The sequence below is a fragment of the Sminthopsis crassicaudata genome, chromosome 5 (genome assembly GCF_048593235.1).
Source record: "Sminthopsis crassicaudata isolate SCR6 chromosome 5, ASM4859323v1, whole genome shotgun sequence".
Taxonomy (NCBI): domain Eukaryota; kingdom Metazoa; phylum Chordata; class Mammalia; order Dasyuromorphia; family Dasyuridae; genus Sminthopsis; species Sminthopsis crassicaudata.
Genome location: NC_133621.1, coordinates 111,813,256 through 111,835,785, shown reverse-complemented (window position 1 = coordinate 111,835,785; position 22,530 = coordinate 111,813,256). Strand labels below are relative to the sequence as shown.

General features: G+C 40.6%; 1 protein-coding gene across 1 annotated transcript in view; it reads right to left on the bottom strand.

Annotated features, from left to right (window-relative positions):
• The window catches only part of PODXL (podocalyxin like), a 48,201-nt gene that overhangs the window by 8,513 nt on the left and 17,158 nt on the right, over positions 1 to 22,530 (bottom strand). Inside the window, exon 3 of the mRNA XM_074269562.1 lies at positions 315 to 719. Coding sequence (XP_074125663.1) covers positions 315 to 719 — 405 coding nt within the window. The remainder of the gene's footprint in view (positions 1 to 314; positions 720 to 22,530) is intronic.

Sequence of the window (22,530 nt, the reverse complement as noted above, 5' to 3'; positions counted from 1 at the left end):
AGACAGAGAGAGAGACAGACAGACAGAGAGACACACACACAAACAGAGAGACAGAGACAGAGACAGAGAGAGAGAGAGAGAGAGAGAGAGAGAGAGAGAGAGAGAGAGAGAGAGAGAGAGAGAGAGAGAGAAGGAACACAGGCTACCTCGAAGAATTGTTTTATTTCAATTCTCCACCCTACTAAGGTGAGAGTAGAATGAGGTTCTCACCTCAGAAGGATGGGAGTAGAATGAAGGTTCTCACATTTTCTTACTGCTAGGTTTTTATTGGAACTCCCACCCTCCAGCCCATACAAAAAGTAACAATTGCCTACCTGATGGTGAAAGCAAGGGCTCTGTCGCCTGTGAGGTCAAAGCGGGTCCCTGGGTTCCCAGAGGCCCAGAGACTGCAGTGGGTGCCACAGTGGTCTCCTTAATAGTCTCTAAGGGAGTACTTGAAGCACTCACACTGGAAGGCGCCTTAGTGGTTGGCTCTCCCCTCAGTGTGGTTAGGTCCCCCCCTTCCTGGCTGGATTTGGGAGTGGTCTGGGTGATGGGAAGGGCTGGATTCGTAGGCTGGAGAGTGGTGGGTCTTATGGCAGCAGTGGTCGGCTTCTTGGTTTCTGAAGGGCCCGTTGGCTGTGGGGAATCGGCGGTTTGAGATTTGCCGGTGGTCTGGTGGCTTCCAGCAGAGATGGTGGTGGCAACTGTCACCATCCTGGAGGTTGACTCATCGTTTCCTGTTGATAATTCCAACAAAAAAAGACAAGTGAGCGACAAGCTAGATCACCTGGTATTGTCATTCTTGTTCTGTTTATGTTTATGATGTGACTTTTCAAAGCACCGATCTGCCATGCTGTTTTTATTCTTCCAAATATTATTTATTTTAGGGTATGGTTCTATGATAAGAGGAAGGATACTAGGGGGAAATTGTGATAAAGAGGTGAGAAAGACGGGAGAGGGAGAGAGACAGAGACAGAGAGAGACAGAGAAATCAATACATTTTTTAAGATGCTGATAAATTTATCCTCCATGTTTCTGTGATTTTCCACCCTTCTCTCTCTCTCTCTCACTCATACACAAATGTACAAAGGCCAGAAAGAACCTTACACAACTCATACCTGATTCTTAACTTATGCATCTGAAGGAGGGAAAGGAATATGGCTCTAGATAACACTGAACAGTACTTGGGTTTTTTTTTTTTTCTCTGCTCTTCGGCCCAGAGCTCATCCAGCCTGACCCCCAAATATCTGAATCAATCCTCTTCATTTAAGATGTCAATGAAGGGTAATGGTCCCCCACCAAGACTTAATATTTTACCCTGAAGAATCAATCTCTAATTTGTAGAAGAGCTCATCATGGGTCAGCTTTAGAAATTTAGGATTCTTCCTTCCATTATATATCCCTCTGCTTATCCTGATATTAGCTAACAATTAATATTTTGATAGCACCTTAAGATTTGCAAAGCAATTTACACATAATATCTTATTTGATCTTTACAACAACCCTGTGAGGTAGGAGTAGGTGCTATGATTCACTTCATTTTCTAGATTATTAATGGACAAGGAAATGGCCTCAAAACCAGGAAGGTATACATGGAGAACAATCACCGAGCACAGAGTATGGAGTTTGCCAGTTCTGCGCCTGTCCCCAGTGCAACAGTGTGACTGGACACTTACTTAACTATATATACAGTCAACAAGGATCCTTTGGCCTTTTTTGGTCTAGTCAACTACACACAATAGTGGCTGACACATACTAAGGTCTTTATAAGGGCCTGACAGACCACAAAAGGTGGAAAGAACAATGATGTCTAATGGGGTTGGAAAGACAGGTTGGGATCAAGAAATGAAAGGCAGAAAAAACGATCTTGCCTTTCAAAGTGTTTCATAAAAATAATACTAACAACAACATCATTTACATGGCCCCTACTATGTGCATCTAGTCAGCCCGCTATCAGGCACTGTGCTTAGCACCTTTTAAGTATCTCATTTGAACCTTGTGAACAATCCTGGGAGGTAGGTGCTATTATTATTCCTATTTTACCAGTAAGGAAACTGAGTCAAATTGGAGTTAAGTGATCTGCCCAGTGTCACACAAGTAGCAAATTTCTGAAGCTATATTTGAACCTGAGGTTTCCTGACTCTAAGCCTGGACCCCCATTATAATCAATTAGAATAAGGAATAAAGATTGTCTTTTGTGTCCCTAATGCTTAATTAGCACAGGGTTTGATCCACAGTAAGTGTTTAATAAAAATTTTTCCACTCACTTTTTTTCTCCCTAGTTTTTGGCATTCGTTTTTATAAGATTTTGAGTTCCAATTCAGGCCAATTCCAATAGATTTGGGATGGAAAGAACCATCTGCATCCAGAGTGAAGACTATGGGAACTGAATGTGGAGCCCAACATAGAATTTTCAACTTTTTTATTGTTGTTTTCTTGCTTTTTCTCCTCCTTTTTCATCTAATTTTTCTTGTGCGGCACGATAAATGTGGAAATGTTTAGGAAAATCGCACTTATTTAAGCTATATTCAATTACTTGCTGTCTTGGGGGGGGGCAGGAGGGAGAAAAATTTGGAATATGAGGTTTTGTAAGGGCAAATATTGAAAACTATCTTTCCATGTATTTTAAAACTAAAAAGCTTTTTTTTAAAAATAAATTCAATTAGAAAAGCTTAAGAAAAGATTTTGAGTTTTAAAGTTTTTCTCCCTTTATCCTTTCCCTCTTCTCCCCACCGGCCGCACTAGTGAGCAAGCAATCTGATATAGGTCAAACATGTATAATCATTTTAGACATATTTCCATATTTCCACTCATTTGTCTTAACAAGGTGAGTGAATCATTTTTGGATATGGCCAAAATGGAAAACCTTCCCATCTCCTTTGGGAGCTCCACCTGTCAAGAGGGCAGGGATAGAGCTGGGGAGAAAAAATCGGCCCAATCAGCTCTCTTTGTTGGGTCCCTCTCAGCCCTCCACCCTTAAGGGAGCACCAGCTTCCTCCCACTTCAGATCTGGATGCTTTCCTCCTATACCAGGAGTAACTCTGGGACTATTAATAGCTGGAAAAGGAAATATGTAAAATGCCCCAGGATGTGGGGGCCTGGTGGTGGGAGTGACTGTTTTGGGGGGAAGTGGGAGGTGGAGGATGGGGGGTGGACGTTGTTGCTAGTTCTGAGCCAGCATCTCCACCTCTCTGGTCTAAAGATAAACTTATAGAAATCAAGAAATTTAGTAAAATAGGAAACGAAATCCCCCCTCACTGACTAGAATTTGGGCAGGCAATCTGAATTTTCTAATCCTGGTTCTGCCATTAATTGGCTCTTTAATTTCTAGCAGATCCCTTTATCCTTCTGGATCTGTTTCTCCTCTTCCATGAAAAGAGGGGCTGGGGATGGATCAGTCCTAGGTCCTTTTCCAGCTCTGCCCTAGTACAATCCTTTGATCCTAGAGCAGTTTGAATATTAACCCAAATTCAAATTGCCAGGCACTGGCTTGTGAGCCTTAGTGAACCACTTGAATCTCTATCAGTCTCAGTTTCCCAATCTGAACGATGAGGGCAATTTCACAAGGTTGCTAGGAAGTCTAAATGAGAGCTCATTTAGAGGCAGTTGGTTGCGTTGAAGACCAGTTTGAATCCCATTTCAGCCCAGGTCATTTATCTGTAAAATGGGAATAGTAGCACTTACTTCAAAGGGTTGTTGCAAGAATCAAATGCATAAACATATGTAAGTGTGTTGGAATGATAATTAAAGCTTTCTGTATGTGTATGCATGTATGTATGTATACATATATGTCTGTGTACATGTATATATACACATATGGCCAGTTCTTATTACTGTTACATTAATCCAATTCTTACCACTATCAGAATGGCTGTCTCTACGATGGAGGAAACGGCTGCTCTTCCAAACCAAAGCTATCATTCTCTTCAGCAGCAACACAAAAATAGGAAAGGGATGGTGGGGATTTCTGATCCTCATCACCCCCCTGAAGAGATAAGAGGACTTTCTCTAACTCTAACAGCCTTCCCTAGAGTCGGTCATATATGGACCCCAAATTATTTAGCCTCACATTCTTGTTAACCATGATTCATATTTCCCTTTCTACAAAGCTAATCTGTCTGATTCTAGAAGACATCCGATCCCTATCCCCTTGGTCTCTAGTATTTTTCTCTTATTTCAAAACTTGTTAGTACTCATTACCTCCTAGGAAAGCCTTCTGGACTAGTTTTAGCAGAGTTAGAGCTGAATCTGATCTTGCAGGATAAGCTTCTGCTATTCCTAAAGCACGTGTAGAATTTTCCTAGCGAGACCACTAAGTTCTCTGCAGGGGCAGGGAAATTCATCTTCTAAAATACCAAAGATCCAGCAATGCACATACTGGCTCCTTGATGCAAGCCTATAAAAAGCAGACAAGAGGCCCTCTCCCTGCCCCAGGGGGAACTTAATCATCTTCTCTCTACCTGCCACTTGGACCATTATTCTTAAACCACAGAGCATCTTAAATGAAGAGGATTGATTCAGATATTTGGGGGTCAGGCTGGATGAGCTCTGGGCCGAGGAGCAGAGAAAAAAAAATATAGCTTCAGAAATTTGCTACTTGTGTGACACTGGGCAGATCACTTAACTCCAATTTGACTCAGTTTCCTTACTGGTAAAATAGGAATAATAATAGCACCTACCTCCCAGGATTGTTCACAAGGTTCAAATGAGATACTTAAAAGGTGCTAAGCACAGTGCCTGATAGCGGGCTGACTAGATGCACATAGTAGGGGCCATGTAAATGATGTTGTTGTTAGTATTATTTTTATGAAACACTTTGAAAGGCAAGATCGTTTTTTCTGCCTTTCATTTCTTGATCCCAACCTGTCTTTCCAACCCCATTAGACATCATTGTTCTTTCCACCTTTTGTGGTCTGTCAGGCCCTTATAAAGACCTTAGTATGTGTCAGCCACTATTGTGTGTAGTTGACTAGACCAAAAAAGGCCAAAGGATCCTTGTTGACTGTATATATAGTTAAGTAAGTGTCCAGTCACACTGTTGCACTGGGGACAGGCGCAGAACTGGCAAACTCCATACTCTGTGCTCGGTGATTGTTCTCCATGTATACCTTCCTGGTTTTGAGGCCATTTCCTTGTCCATTAATAATCTAGAAAATGAAGTGAATCATAGCACCTACTCCTACCTCACAGGGTTGTTGTAAAGATCAAATAAGATATTATGTGTAAATTGCTTTGCAAATCTTAAGGTGCTATCAAAATATTAATTGTTAGCTAATATCAGGATAAGCAGATCAGGATAAGCAGAGGGATATATAATGGAAGGAAGAATCCTAAATTTCTAAGGCTGACCCATGATGAGCTCTTCTACAAATTAGAGATTGATTCTTCAGGGTAAAATATTAAGTCTTGGTGGGGGACCATTACCCTTCATTGACAAATGTAGCAGTCCCCAGATAAAACAATCCAGTCCACTTGGCCTGATCTTGATGAAGTCCTTCTATCTAGATGATCACTACAGAGATTCACTAATCCCTTTGGAGATGTTTTATAATTTTTCCCAAGTCACGGAGGCTCCAAGAACACATTTTCTTCTTTTTTTTATTTTATCCAAGGATAAAAGTGTAAGGTCAGTGTAGGAAGTTTTTCTGGAAAAATCCCGAGCCAGGCTTTAAGTAAAAATTGGTTTGTATTTGGATTTTTACTTCTAGGGAATTAGACCTACGGGATGGGGATTTGAATTCAAAATCTCCTGAGAATTTGCATCAAAGTGTGGGGTGTTTGGGGGAGAGTGTTTATGGAGCATTATAAGATCAGAGAAAAGCAGTATGAAATAATAATGTCCTGCCCAGCCGGCCAGCCTTTGTCTAGGATCTCTGTCTCCCCTGCTAGTTTCTCTGTATAAAGTGTTGTCTGTGACTGCTCATCAATGAACAGCTCCACATCATGCCCTCCCATGCAGTCACCATTAAGACTGAGGCAGCTTTTCAATGCTGAGACCTCAGCCTGTTCCCAGAGGAGCCCCGGCTTCTTCCCCTCAGGGGAGATTAATTCCTGGCATTCTTCAAATGGAGAATTGTTCCTGCTTATCTCTTGGCTCAGCTGGCGGGCCAAGCCCCCATCAGGGCAGGGACTTAATCTGACTGTGTCCCTGCCTCAGGGAGAGGGATACCCAGGTTTGAAAAGCTCCTCCAGGCCAGGTGAGGGTGCAATCCCAGCTGTGGGCCCTTCCATCTCCAAAAAATCCCTAGGGGATGCCCAGACTCCCAGAGCCGTCCCTCTCTCCCTGGGCACTCATTTGTTGGGCCGCCATCCTTCCCCAGCTACTTCCTGAGGCCTGTTCCCTTTCTTCTGGGGCTTTATCAGCTTTCCCCCACAGCCCATTCTTCATCTTATCTCTCTCTTGTACCTGTAGCCCTCCCAGACACAACAGGCACACAAATACCCTGGGAAAGGCTGGAAGTGGGAGTGGGCCATCCCCAGAAGACCTCCACACTGCTCCCCTCCCCTCCATGAGTCCTGCCCAAGGCTTGGGTCTAGAGAAGCTACAGTCCCAGGATGTTCTCCTCCCACCCCAGCACACATTGGGACTGGGCAGAGAGGAGGGAGGGAGCGGCTGGAGAAGACTGGTCACCGGGGCCTTGGTGAAGGGAGGGTCAGAGTCCCACTGGGAGGGAGAATGGGTCCAAAAAGGGCCCTTGGAGAAGCCTGGAAAGAAGGGCCATGGAGAGAACAAACTCAGCTCCTCCTTACCCTGCCTCCCCCTCAGAGAGGGCCTTGCCCTGGCAGCAACCCCGGGGCCCATTCTTTGAATAGGGAGAGGCTCAAGGGGGAAGGGGGATCCGCCTGAATCTCATTTCTATTGAAAGCTATTTAAAGGTGGGTGGAGGAGGGCGCAGACGCCTGGGAGTCCGGGCTGAAGCATCCCCGCATCTAGGCTCAGCTTACAAAGGCCACAGTGTCCCACCGCGTCCAGGACTCTCTCCAGTCGTTCTGATCTGTATCTGACCACCGCACCCACAGAGAGACAGACAGGTGGTCTTGCCCGGTCTCCCTCACTTAAATCCCTCACTTGTGTGCCACGGCATCCAGAGCCAAGGACCACATCTCCAAATGCAGGCGAAAAGGCTGGGGCGAGGGGCTGCTTCCGTGCTTGGGCCTCCCCTTCAGAGCCCACTAGGACACCTGATGAAGGTGTTTCTCTCAAGCTCAGCTCCTCCTTACCCTGCCTCCCCCCTCAGAGAGGGCCCTGCTACCCTGTCTTTTCTGAGAGCTGTGTTAGGAGGCTCTAATCCAATAATTCACAAGCAAGCGCTAATTAATGACTTACATCACTCAATCCACTCTACTTCTAAAAAGCTACTGCAGTTGTTTAACAGGGAATGAAATCTTAACAAATGACTGGAGAAAGCTGGAACTTTATGGGCTTTATTCAAGGAAATATTTCTGATTGGGAGAAGAGGGGGATGACAACCTGTGGCCCCTGCTCTTCTGTGCCTTTGGGAAGGGTAGCAGCTGCCAGTGAAGTTTCTGAAAAAGGCATCAAAGCCCCAAAGAAGAAGTTCAAATCACTTATTCTTCACTAAGATTTCAGAAAAGCCTGGAGAGACTTACATGAGCTGATACGGAGTGAAATGAGCAGGACCAAGAGAATGCTGTGCAAAAAGCAACACTGGGATGATTAACTTTTTTGTGGTCTTTCCCTTTTGTTCCGTTTCTTCAGTTGAACATGACTGCACACGTGTAACCCATATCAGATCCATATTTTCCAACTAGGAAGTGGGACTGTTCCTGTGATTTATTGATATATTTCCTGTTCCTATCAATATTAGACCTGCAGTCTGCCTGGAACAGGGGTGTCCTATTCAAACTGAAGTGGGGACTATTATATTATAAATAAGGATCCCTGCCTGTAGCTACTGATTTAGAAAACAGCTATTTTATGATATTTATTTTGTTAAATATTTCCCACTAATGTTTTATTTTACTTTAGGTATATTTAATAATTATTATCACTACCACTTTCTTGGCTTAAACCTGAAGGGAATTCAATGATAGAAAAGTCTCATTACAAAGATAATCTTTCTAGTACTATTGGTGATAAAGAGGGAAAGAAAATCCCAGAAACAAATCTCTGAGAGAGAATGAGTTTAAATGCAAATTATGTAAAGGAAGCAGGGAGATGGTGAGCGTTTATTAAGCACCTACAACATGCCAGTCTCTGTGTTAAGTGCTTGACAAATATCAAGGCACCAAGAGAAACAAAGAATGAGGAATTCAGAGAAACAAGCATGAAGTGGCGCATAACAAATAGACAAATCCCACAATGATGCAATAATGTAAATGCAAACACTCAAAGGCAGCCAGCTCCCATGAAATGTAATAAACCATCTGGGATCCTTCCTCTCATGTGGAGACTGGAACTACTGGGGTAAGGTGTAGGAAGGGGTCCCTGTGCCAATTTATTCTTTGCTGTTTTTCTTACAAGGGAGGGTTCAGTAGAAGAGGATATATTGAAAATGGGGTTATTGACTCTATTGGGAGACTTTCTTGGCAAAGATACTAGATATTTCCTTCTTTAGCTTATTTTACAGCTGATGAACAGAGAAGAGGCTTACTTACTCACACAGCCACTAAGACTTTGGAACGGAAGAGAAGTCTAATTTCTATATGCTGTTCCCCCCAACTGCTCAGAGAGCTAGAGTTAATGACTGATTAATGAAATACGACCCATTCTGGACCCCACTGACTTTTCAAGCTGAAAAACTTGCTCGATTCCATTCAGTAGAACCTAAAGACCAATGGAGTCAGTTGTGGGTAGATCAAGGGAGGAGGTAGAAGAGGGGCACTGAATTAATAAGAACTGAATCCTATTGAAGAGCAGTAAGGAAGTTCTGGGGGTTTGAGAATATCTAGGACATTGGGGAACATCATGGTGATAAAGTCCCAAAATGTAACCTTGCTGTTCATAAAGAAAAGATTTAAGTAGTGAAGGTCCAGGTCTGGGGCCTTCAAGGCTAAACTCACTATGAACACTGGGGATAAACTAGCTGGGGGGGAGCAAGGGATGACAAGGAGGGAAGCTCATCCAAGCCCAAATCCTAGACACAAGAACTAGGAAGTCCCTGAACTAATAAGCTACAAGGCAAGAATCATGGAGGAACATACCTGTACCCAAAAATGTGCTGAGGAAGGACACAGATGAAATCTCTCCTTACTTGTGGGAGGACTCCATGACAAGTTGTCACTATAACTACAGTACTGGTACTCACCAGGTATCCATTTACTTGATTTCTTGACAAACTCAATTTTCTTTTCCCACAATGACAAGAGAACTCAAATAACAATTGCAATAATTATATACACAACTCTAAGAAAACTCAATCACTATCAAATGGTTTAAGTCCTTGTATTGTGTGTGTGTGTGTGTGTGTGTGTGTGAAATAAACCTGTTCTGTTTGATGCCATCTTAGATTTAATATTGCAAAGGTACTGAATGGAAAAAAATCAACCCCCCTCCCCACTAATTAGTGAACCATAAATTAAAGCAGTGCTTTATTATTATAAATATCAGACTGACAAAGATGACAAAAAGGGAAAATAGCAATTGTTGGATGTTCTAGAAGGAAACAGGCACATTAATACAATGCTAATAGAACTGTGTGTTGGTCCAGCAATTCTCAAAAGCAATTTGGAACTGTCCCTAAAATGTCACTCAACCATGTTACCCAAGATTCCATGCAAAGATTCCACCCAAGCAATATATATTTCTCTCTCTCTCCTCTTCCTCTTTTAGAGCTGCTTTTGTCTTAAGTTTCTCAATAACGCTGCTCCATACCCCCATCAAAAGTGTTCTAAGAACATCTTCTCTAGCTCAGTTCTGTAAACATAAATCTAACAAGATATACAACAGAGGACATCTTTGACAAGTGTGATGAACCCAGAGAAACCTGAAAAGACTTACATGAACTAATGCAAAGTGAAAATAAGCCTATCCAAAGAGACAACAGAATCACAGCAACGATTAAAAAATGAAAGCCCTTTCTTCCACACATGTTTCTCATTTGGGTTGAAATGAGTTCCAAATTTTCATATACAATTCTAATAGCTCCTGAAAAGCAGTGATCAAAAAACCTGGTTTGGTATCACTTAGATGAGATTTTTAACCTGGAATTCCTAAATTTGGTACTAAGAACCAGAGAGAACTAGAAACCAAAAAAGTTAAGTACTCTGTCTGCTCTATAACATACTTTTTGTCACTAAAGCTCAATGCCCCAGACAACTTTATAAAAATTTAAGTTGAGAATCCATGAAGGGATGAATTTGAAAACAAATAAACAAAAATAACCTCACCAACACAGGAATCCTTAATTTGAGGGTAGGGTGGACAATTCAAATTATTCAAAAAAAATTATTTTTCTCTTTCCCATCTTTGACCCCTCCCCTTCCTCTTACCCCTCCTTTTGAGGAAATGCTTCCAGTCAACCCAGGTCCATAACTTTTTAAGTCAAACTTCATTCTTCCTTCTCTCATCCCAGAAATTCAGTCAAATCAAACTACTTCTACCACATCTCTTAACTATTAATATAGGTTTCTACCTTAGTTCAAACCCTCATCATTTTTTAACCTGGACTACTTTGATGGCCTCTTTATTAAATTTCTTTGTGAATTTGACAAATATTTATGGAGTACCTACTACATGCAAGGTATTATAATAGCTATTAATTATATATTTCTCCAACCCATCCTCCAGACATAAATATATTGTGACCATTCTCCTGTTCAAAAATATTCAGGTCTCCACTTGTTTAAAAAAGCAAATATAAATTTAGGCTTGAAAGTACCTCAATCCAGCTCCAATTTTAGATTAAAACTGGCTCCAGAAATCAAGGAAGTTCTCACCTCTCACTCAGCACTTTACCTCCTGACTTAGCACATGCTTGAAATGCAACTCTCCCTCAGAATCCTTGAAATTTCTTCAAGGTTCAGGACAAGTTCCTCATCTAGAAGAAATTTTCTTCCTAAATCATGAATTGTCTGACTGTCCTCTTCTTTCTTAATTTTCCTTATGTAACACTTGTTTACTTATGAATTATTGCCTTTATTTAATTAGTTTTCTTTCTCCACCCCACCATTTCAATATCCTTCAACTCCATACCTTTCACAAATTTAGCTTGGAAGTAGAGAACAAATTTATATATGCTAGATTTAGAGTAAGAAGGAATCAAAGATTTTCTAATTTGACTTTTCCATTTTACAAATAAGGAAAACAAGTCATAAATTTAAATTATTTGCCCAAGGTCATACAAGCTAATAAGCAGCTAGCTAGAATTCAACTCTTTCCCTGGTATTATAATCAATTTAAGACTATAAGCAAATTTAGAGACTAGGCAGACAGTCTAAGAGTAGGTAATCCAAAGAGCATTTTATATTTGGTTTTAGAATATGCTTTATGATTTCCTTGAGTGCATTCTGACAAGACAGGAGATTGCCTGGGGAGTGTGCTGGGCAAAAAGGATTTAAAAAGCCAGAGCTAGATGAGAAAGATCAATGTAAATTATTCTCCACTTAGCTTCAAGTCTCTCCCTTCAATCTTTAAGCGTCCAGACCTTCAAAGCAAAACTGAGTCTGAGCATTGATAATAGAACACATTTACTTGTTCCTCTGGACCCTATAGCATTTAAATGTCAAAGTTCATCTGGAAGTTTCCCTATGCTATGAATATGACTTATCTTTTTAAGTTTCTCTCAACTACCCGAGTAGGATCTTTATAATTCCTTGTCCAATATGGGATGCTTTATATAAGTAGTCCTTGTGCCAAATCAAACTTATTAAATGTCTCCAAACTCATACTCCTCTTTTTACAAAGTTCCATATTGTCCTTGTAGGTAACCCCATCCCTCCAGATTCACAACCCTGAAATCACTTTTTTTTTTTCCTCATCCCATATGGTCAATCTGCTGATGAGAATTCTAACTCAAAATCTCTCAATTTTACTCATAATTTATAATTTTCACTCACATGTCCTCTATCAGTTGGGACCTCGGAGATGGGATAATGGGTTCCAAAAATATTACCAAATCAACTAGCATTCAGGTAAGTGGCTACCATATGCAAGGCACTCTCTTTGGTCCTGGGAATACAAACACAAAACTTGCCCTCAAGTTTATATTTTACTAGAAAGATAAAACACTCAACCCCTCAGCAGGGTCTCACAGATTCTTTCATGCCTTCCTAGTCTCCAATCTAGTAATCAAATTAGTATTCCACATCTATAACTTAACTCTTCAATGGTTCCCTAACGCTTCTTGGAGAACTTCTCAAATAGGCAAGTTTGAGAGTGTGTGTACACACACATACACACACTCTCCCACAATGATTACCTATCCTGTCTGTATTTCATTTTATGTACCTTCTTGTACTTTCTATTCCAATTAAACTGTATCCCTACAGAATATTCATCTTCCATCTTCTCCATCATTTTGCACAAGTAGTTCCATTCCAGATTACAGACACCACTTATTAAGGTAGCCCTATAAGTTTTCTGAAGCATTATACACACGTTATTTCATTTTAAACTAAAGGGAGGAAAAGAAATTAAAGGGCTAAAAGGGGGAAGCAAAGAACCAGCATCTAGGAAATGGCTGAACAAATTGTTACACATGAATGTAATGAAAAATTGTTGCACTGTAAAAAAAAAAAAATAATGAAGATTTAAGAAAATCATGGTTAGCTAGTTTGAAATGACAACAAAGTGAGAAAAAAACAGGAAGATTGATACCAACACAGTACTGTAAAGAAAAACAATTCTGAAAAGCTTAAAAGTCTTAATAAATGCATGTCTCCAGAGGACCAAGTGAGGATGCTTTTTTTATCCACCTCTTGACAGGTGATGGATGCAAGGTGCAGAGAAAATATTTTGGGACTGTGGATTCATTTTGTCATTGTAAAGAGTAGTGGGGTAAAGGATTTAGCAACAGAGCCAAAAAGAGCCATTGAAACACTTTAAAATGCACAGAAGGAAATAGAGTGGAGCACAGACAAGCAGGACAGTTTTGAAATAGGACAGGTGGACGAAAATTTTTAAAAGCCCCAACTGGGGCTAAGGATAGTCCATAATGATACTGGGGTCTCAAGAACCCTGGTCTCCCTTCAGCCACCAACAATTCATTTCTCTGTACTCTTATATGTAAAATGAGGGGATTGGTTATAATATTCTGTTGTTTCATACAAAACTATCTGTACTTTTTTTTTAATGCAGTATATATAAACTGGCCTTAATGACTCAATTTGTTCAGACCAGTCCCCCAATCAGAACACCCTTAGAGAGTGTTGGCAAGAAGATAAGTGGAAAACATTGAGCTTTTCAAGAGGAAACTACAAAATAAATTCCTTGGATTATTCATTCTTGTAATTTGGTGAGTGAAGGGTAAGGGGGACATGGTCAGGATACGCTACAATGGACTATGACTCTATGACTCAGAATGAGCCAGATTTGCTTCCAGTCTCTCGTTCTAGGGCTAGACTGAGAAGGAGGGGAGAGAAGAGGGGCCAGTGCTAAGGGCCTCCCCTTCCCAAGGGGCCCAATTCCTTGCTGAGTGATTCCCCTCCTACCAGGGGAAGTGTCAATTCTAATTTCTTAAGGGCCAGTCAAGCTCCAACATTCTGCCTGCTGGGTCTTGTCTTTAGTTGGAAAGAGCATATTAACCTCCTTAAAACAATACCCCTCCTGGTGCCTCCTAATCCCCTTCCTTGCTCCAGACCATGTGAATCCAGACATTCAACTGCTCTGTCTTTCTGGGCAGCATGCCCAAAGAGCAGCCAGCCTGGCCAGCATGCAGGGAAGGGCTTTGGGGAGGTGATGTGGTGGGAGGTGGGGAGGAGGTCCTCCTTTCTGTGAGCACTAACTGAGCTCATGTGCAAAGGAAAACATTTCCTAGAGGCGTCCTGAGGACAAAGAGATGTTTGTAAAATACTTTGCCAATATTAAATGTATATGTGTATACATCCGTGTATGTATGTTTATGTGTATGTGTACTGTAGAGAGATAGATAGGGAATTAATCTTGAGGTAAATTCCTCAAGGAAGGGCAGAACTCTCCACTTCCTTAATTCCCGTCTCCCCATATAGGTTTTTAATAATAACTAAACATTTAAAATACCCTTTACATTTTATCATCTCATTTGAATAAACAGCCATATCTGGAGGGGAAACAGGGCATCAGGATACTAGAAAATTGATTTCTGATATCAACTCTTCCTTCTAATAACTAGCTGTGTGAACTTGTGACACGACCACTCTGTCTCAATTTCTCAATCTGTTCATGATCAACACTAACATCTTTCTTATAGACGTACTCCAAGGATAAAATGAGATATGAATGAAACAGTAGAGAGGAAGGAGGAAGGGAGAAGAGGTGGTAAAAAGCAGACCTGTGTGTACAAGGAATTGCTTCTGGAGGTAGAGCAAGACCTTTCATGTGAAATCATACTCTTTTCATGATGAATCCCAAAGCATATAAACATCTTTCCTTTTGGTGGTGTGTGATTAGAATTCTGAGAGTGCTATATTCCATAATTCCAGGAAAAGCCATCTTCAGCGTGGGACAACTGATGGTCATGAGTAAATTAGTGTCCACTTTGTGAGCTAGATGGTTCCACAGGCGATTTGCCAGCCAGTTTTAGGGGGAAAACATATTGAGGCTATGTGTGATCAGAAAAACGGGGAGCAGACAGTCAGAATTCAGGTATTGAGGTAGTAGGAAGGAGTGAGAGCAAGAGAGAGGGAGAAAGGAGGAGGGAGAGGGGAAGAGGGAGGGAGAGGGGGTGGGGGGAGAGAGATGTCCAATATAACCAGTACAAGGAGAAAGGGTATTGGACATACCCTTTAGGAGGATTTACAGGCAAGCAAGGAGTCACAGGTTTTAAGAAGGAGCGGGAAGAGGATTGAAAGGGCACTTGTGGAGGAAGTCACCCATGGCAATGAAATCATGGATTACTCAGTGTGAAAATATCCCAGTACATTCACCCCTCCCATACCTAAAGTACTCATACTTTCAGTATCCCACATACAGCCCCCAGAGGAATCTAGTTTGAAAACAACCTTGCTCAGTTCCATCAGAACTCACCCATCCCTGGTCCCCAAACTACCCCATCCCACACACAGAGTCCAAGGCTTTGAAACAACCTGCCAGCAGCTGTGGCTCTGGTGCTGTGCTAGAGATCTCACTGGCCAGGCTCCCATTCCTTGCCTTAATCAAACAGCCACCCAAGGCCAAAGGGAAGTCCCCAACAGACTGCGGGCGGTCCAAGGATAATAACTTTTGAAAAGCACTGCTGGGACAGTGAGAAAGTTTTCTAAAAAATGGCCTCTGAGTTCCCCAGTGACTGACCCTTTTCCGTTCAGTGGACACTAATGACCAAACCAGTCAAGCACAGCTTTCCAAGTTTCCAATCTTTTTTAGTTTTGTTTTGGAGGGAATCCTCCCCCTTCCAGGAATTTCCTGCAGGTTCAAGGACAATCCTTTACAGAATCTGAGTTGTTAGGGTCCAGAATGAATGACAGAATCAGATTTAGAGTTGGAAGGAGCCTCAGAAACGATCTAGACCTTTCTCATTCTATAAATGAGGTCTCCAGAGGTCACACAGCGAGGTGTGAAGCAGCAAAAGGAACCAGACAGGTCCTGAGACTGACTTCTGGTGCTCCTTTCAGAGTATCCTTCTGGCTACAGAATCTGATGTCCCATGATTTCCCACAGGATAATCTTTGAATTCTCCTGCAATTTAACAAGCTCTCAATGGTATCTGAAGCTTTTCCTGAAGAACCTGTTCCTGTATGTGTGACAATAAGATTCAAGCTTTTCAGGAATTATTCTTTTCATGACCCAATGATTTACTATCCTTTAATCTTCCAGCATCATCTCCCTTGGAGGAAGTCCACCGGATTGAGAAGGGGCAAAAAGATCTAACCCCTCCAATCAACACAAGAATAGCCCCTCTAGTATCATGCACCTAATAGCATAGTGTTTCAATAAACCACTGACCTGAGACCTAATCCTTTGCTTTCTCAGGATGCTCTCTGCAGGGGGCCTGACCTCTTTGTCCCACTCTCAGGAAGTAGGTAATTGGGAACACTACTCACTGATCCTTTGTTAGGCCCTCCCCAAGGCTCTAAGAGACACCCAAAGGAGGGCTCACATGATTTCTTTGACTTTTAAATGAAGGCTTTCTAGTCCCTGCAGAAGCTACTTCTCCATTAATCTTTGAGAAAGACCTAGTTCCCCAGGCCTAGTGTCAAGGAAGAAAGAGGTAACTACAGTTTAGTAAAACAGTCCCATCCTAGCTTGGCTATTGTCTTGCTATGTGGTAATGGAAAATCCGCATCTTATTTCTGATTGGGGGACTGACCTAGATTAAGACTTGTATAATTTTAGGACTAACCTGGGATCTATATACTTTGACAATTACATTTCACTGGTTTTCTTTGTAAGCATGTGTGTGTGTGTGTGTGTGTGTGTGTATATATTAGATATATGTATTTATACACACGTGTGTATATATGATTCTATGCATTTTAAACATTCTGAAAAGGAGCCCCGTTTTCAAAATATCATAGGGCTGGCTATGTCCATGAATTCTTTTCTCTCCCATCTTCCTGTCCTCACCTCTTCCTTCTTTCCTCTTATCTGTCCCCTACTCCTCTTCTGTCATTTCCCTTCTTTCCTCCTTTTTTCTTCTTTACTCCTAGCCCTCCTTTCTGCTCTCTTACGACCCCTTCTTTGCCTTCCTTTCCCTTCTTTCCTCATCACTTTTAGGAAAGAGTAGTGAAAAGGTGTCAGCATTTGTTTAGCCCAATGTCCGGCACCTATTAGATAAAATTAATATTTATTGACTATTGTCTGACAAATGGTCAGTGGTGGTTTGACTAGCTTTTGCCCCAAACAACCATGTCTTGGATCCACTTTCTTTCTTTCTTTTATTAATTTTATAATTATAACATTTTTTGACAGTACATATGCATAGGTAATTTTTTACAACATTATCCCTTGTACTCCCTTCTGTTCCAATTTTTTCCCCTCCTTCCCTCCACCCCCTCCCCTAGATGGCAGGCATTCCCATACATATTAAATATCTTATAGTATATATATATATATGTGCAGAACTGAATTTTGTTGTTGTTGTTGCAAAGGAAGAATTGGATTCAGAAGGTAAAAATGACCTGGGGAGAAAAACAAAAAATGCTCACAGTTTACACTCATTTCCCAGTGTTCCTTCTCTGGGTGTAGCTGATTCTGTTGGATCCACTTTCAAGGTGGAACATAAATGGAAACCAAGAGTATGTATTCCTTGAGCTGGGGCTTACTCCTTTAGTTCCAAAGGGACCTGGATTACTATTTCTCCTGATACAAGCAGTAATGATAATAATAATAATCATCAGTTTCATGTGGTGCTTTGAAGACAACCGAGGCAGCTGAAAAGAAATCTTACAGGTAAATAAATATCCAACAACTGAAAAATCGCTCCCCATTTCCCCATGGAAGGGGGGGGTGGAGAATTCCTCTGCGAGCTAGGCAGGGCTCCTTTTAAACAAAGCCTAGACAAGTACTGTTCGTGAGACTTTGGAACTAACTAAGGAAGCCGGAGTTTCCTCTGGGAGCCGCCCAGGGAAGCAGGCTAAGGCTCGGGTCCCAGCTAGAATCCTGTGCTGGAGCCAGGTGTCCTGAGAGCAGGCAGCCGGCGGGTCCTCCACAAGCTGCCAGGGAAGAGCCAGCTGCTTATGACATCATGGGGGAGTCAGAGGAATGGACACCCCATACAGGATGACGAGGCTCTTCCCTAACCCTTCCGCTCAAAGGAAATGGGGTTCAAAAGGAGATAGTCTTCTGTGAAATCCTGTAAGTCGCTGGGGATGGCCCAAACACTCCAGTGCCTCCTCCTCATCCCACTGTGCTAATTAGCCCACAGAATGAATTAGGCCATCAAGACTCAGCTTTGAAAGGGATAAGAAAGGCTGACTCCTCTTGCCCCCCATTTTCTTATCCTTCCTCCCTTCATTCCCTTTTCTTCTTTATCCATTTTCCTTCCTCCTTTTTTTCACTGGCATGGCTGTCTAAACCTGGAAGGTCCTGAACCCCTAATGATGTTCAGTCCAATTCTGTCTGGCTACACACTTATTCAGGGCACTGGGAAGGAAACCACCAAAGCATCCGTACCCTTTGAAGTGAAGGAAACACTCGAAGTGGCCATGAACTACTGAGAGCTTCTTCCCTGGGAAATAACAGTCCCATCCACAAAACAGAAGCAGACCACAGAATGTTAAAAGCAAGTCCTCTTCCCCTCTGAACACTAAGGTACATATTTTTGAGGGGCAGGGAAATTAAGTAATTTATACCTAGTACATGGCAGAGGGATAAGAGACAGCCTACATTCCTCCTCCTCTCCCCACTCTCCCCATCCCTATCATGATAGTATAGTTAACAGAGCCAAATTCCAGTTGCTCCAGTGATCTTGGACCAACCTAAACTCTTTGGGTCTCATCTGTACAATGAGTAGGTTGGAGGAAGAGAGAATCTGGAACTCAACATTTTAAAGGAATGGTAAAAGAAATAATAAAAAGAAATGACGAGCAGGCTGATTTCAGAAAGTCCTGGAAAGACTTACATGAACTGATGCTAAGTGAATCATGATCGATGTGATGAACTCTGCTCTCCTCAACAATGCTATGATGGAAGGCAATTCCAACAGACTTGGGATGGAAAATTCCCAATTTGGTCTGAATTTTCTTACACAACATGACAAATATGGAAATACGTTTAAAAGAATATTTAATCTACATCAGATTGTTTGCTGTCTTGGGAAGGGTGAGGTGAGAGAATGAGAAAAATTTGAAACAAATCTTACAAAAATGAATGTTGAAAACTATTTTTAGATATATTTGGAAAAATAAAATATTATTGAAAGTTTTTTTTTTAAAGAAACAATAGAAAATTTTAAATGAAGGGGATAAAATAAGTAATTTAACAGATATTAATAGGGGAAGATAGAAATTTAGATAGGCCAACTGATTCCAAGGTAAATAGCATTCTCCATATTCCTCACTATCTTGAAGTGACTATCTGTGACGGCACAAAAGCTACAAAACTGGACACACTCTTAAGACAACTATCTTGAAAAGCCAGGGGACTGAAGAGAAAATCTGAAAGGAAGAGAAAAACAAGAGAAGAATCTGAGAACTAAGGGGAAAAAAAGATCACATGTGGAATTTTGAATTTAAACTGACTTAAAGATCATAGTAGTAAACTTCTACCACAAGGAAATCACTGAGGGAAAAAATTAGAAATCACATAAACTAAAATATTTATAGTAGCACTTTTTTTTTGGTAGTATCCAAGAACTAGAAATCAAGTAAATACCCACTGGGGGAATTGTTAAATAAATTTTTATTGTTTTTTTCTGATTATACATGTATGTTAACTTTTTAAATACACAGTTCTTTATGAATCATGTCAGGAGAGAAAAATCAAAACAAAAGGGAAAAAAACATAAGAGAGAAAAAAAACAAAAAAAATGAAAATAACATGTGTTGATTTACATTCATTCTCCACAGTTCTCTTTCTGAATTCAAATGGTGTTTTCTATTCAGGAACTACCTTAGATCATTGAACCACTAAGAACCAAGTCTTTCATAACTGATTCTTGCTGATGCTGTGTGCGATGTATTCCCGGTTCTGCTTGTTTTGCTCAGCATCAGTTCATATAAATCTTTCCATGTTTCTAAAAACAATACTATTCCATTACCTTCATGTACCTCAAATTTTTCAATCATTCCCCAATTAATGGACATCTACTAATTTTCCAATTCTTCACTATGGTTAAATAAATTTATATTAACTGATGCATAATGAAATAAACACAACCAATAAATACAGCACATACAATGAATATGACATAAAAAGAAAAACGTCCCAAACAATAGAATACAAAGGTTGCCAAGTTATAAAGAATAAGCATGATCCCAAAGAAGAAATATGTAAACACATCTCCCCACTTCTACTTTGCAGGGGCAAGAAGTCCATATTATTTGGCTGTAATTCACAGATTATAGAGTTAGAGCTGGAAAGGTTCTAACAGTCAGCCAGTCCAAACCTTTTTTCCTCATATGTTAAGTTCACAACCCCAGCATTATTCTTCCTAACTCTCTCCCACCTCACATCCTTTCCTCTTGTCTCACACCCTTATTATCTCTTCCCTTTCCCCCCTATTAGTAAGTCCTTCCAGTCCTCAATTCTCTAACCATGTCAATCAATTCTCCACACTACTGATAAGGTGATTTTCCTTAAATACATCTGACATGACAATCCCTACTTGATAAATTCCAGCTCCTTTCTATTGCCTCTAGAACAAAATTTAAACATTTCCCTTTCAGCTTTTAAAGTCTTTCACAACTTGGTCTTCATCTAACTTTCCAGCCTTACTGAATATTTGAAAAGAATAGAGCCCAAGAATTGTCTTTGTTTCCCATACAAGCTTGGGCCATGCCCCCTTGGAATACATCTTCTCCCTCAATTCTGCCTCTATTTGAGAATTCTTACCTTGAAACCTATGCTGGAGTCTCAACTGCTAATGCCCTCTCATTTAACCTATCTTGTATTTAATTATATTTATTACCTTTACATTTATTCTATATATACTTAAGCATCTTTTTTTTCCTCCAATTACCATTTAGCAGGGGATTGTTTCCCTAATCAAATGCTTATCTCCAGTGCCTAGCACAGGGCTCCAGGCATTGATGTTTAATGAATGTGTGGTGAATTACTGAACCATCTCATTTTACAGATTAAGAAGCCCAGAGGGTTCTACTGGTCGGTCCAAGGAAACAGGAATATTAAAGAACAGAGGTAGAATCTGAACCCAAGATGTGGGAAAACTGGGACACTGATGCATTGTTAGTGGAGTTATGTACTGATTCAACCATTCTGGAGAGTGATTTGGAACTATGCCCAAAGGGCAATGAAACTGTACATACCTTTTGATATAACAGTGCTACTACTGGGTTTATATCCCAAAGAGATCGGAAAAAGGGGAAAGGACCCTTATGTGTGTAAGAATGTTTGTGGCAGCCCTTTCTGTAGTGGTGAGAAACTGGAAACTAAGTGGATACCCATCAGCTGGAGAATGACTGAATAAATTGTGGTATATGAATGTTTTTTTTTTTAATTTTTTATTTTATTTTATAATTATAACATTTTTTGACAGTACATATGCATGGGTAATTTTTTACAACATTATCCCTTGCACTTACTTCTATTCAGATTTTTTCCCTTCCTCCCCCAACCCCCTCCCCCAGATGGCAAGCAGTCTTATATATGTTAAATATATTACAGTATAATTTAGATACAATATATGTGTGTAGAACCGAATTTTTTTTGTTGCACAGGAAGAATTGGATTCAGAAGGTAAAAATAACAGTTTACATTCATTTCCCAGTCCTTTTCTGGATGTAGCTGGTTCTGTCCATCATTAATCAATTGGAATTGGATTAGCTCTTCTCTATGTTGAAGAAATCCACTTCCATCAGCATACATCCTCGTACAGTATCATTGTTGAAGTGTATAGTGATCTCCTAGTTCTGCTAGGTTCACTCAGCATCAGTTGATGTAAGTCTCTCCAAGCCTCTCTGTATTTCTCCTGTTGGTCATTTCTTATAGAACAATAATATTCCATAACATTCATATGTGGTATATGAATGTTATGGAATATTATTGTTCTGTAAGAAATGACCAGCAGGATGATTTCAGAAAGGCCTAGAGAGACTTACATGAACTGATGCTGAGTGAAATGAGCAGGACCAGGAGATCATTGTATACTTCAACAACAAGATTATATGACGATTAATTCTGATGGACATGGCTCTTTTCAACAATGAGATGGATTCAGATCCGTTCCAATAATCTTGTGATGAAGAGCCTTCCACACACCAAGAGGAATGTGGGGACTGAGTGAGGTTTGCAACATAGCATTTTCACCTTTTTGGTGGCTGTTCGCTTGCATTTTGTTTTCTTTCTCATTTTTTCCCATTTTGATCTGATTTTTCTTATGCAGCATGTAATTGTGGAAATACATATAGAAATGCACATGTTTAAATATATTGTATTACTTGCTGTCTAAAGAGGGTTGGGAAGGGAGGGAGAAAAATTTGGAACACAAGGTTTTTCAAGAGTGAATGTTGAAAACTATGCATATGTTTTCAAAATAAAAAGCTTTATAAAAGCTCAATGGTTAGAGTTCTGGGTCTGGATTCAGATTTCAAATTTGACACTTACTATGTGACCCTCAGCAATTCATTTAGGCTTAATTCCCTGGAGAAGAAAAAGGCAAAACACTCCAGTATCTTTGCCAAGATAACTGAATGGAACTGTACTGGGGTGCTATGGTCCATAGGGTCACAAAGATACATTTGAACAATAAAGGACAAAATAAAGGACAAAAACAACTTGTGGATGGAGCAAATAGAGATTAAAAGGGAAAATAACACTGTCCCCATTGTGGTAGT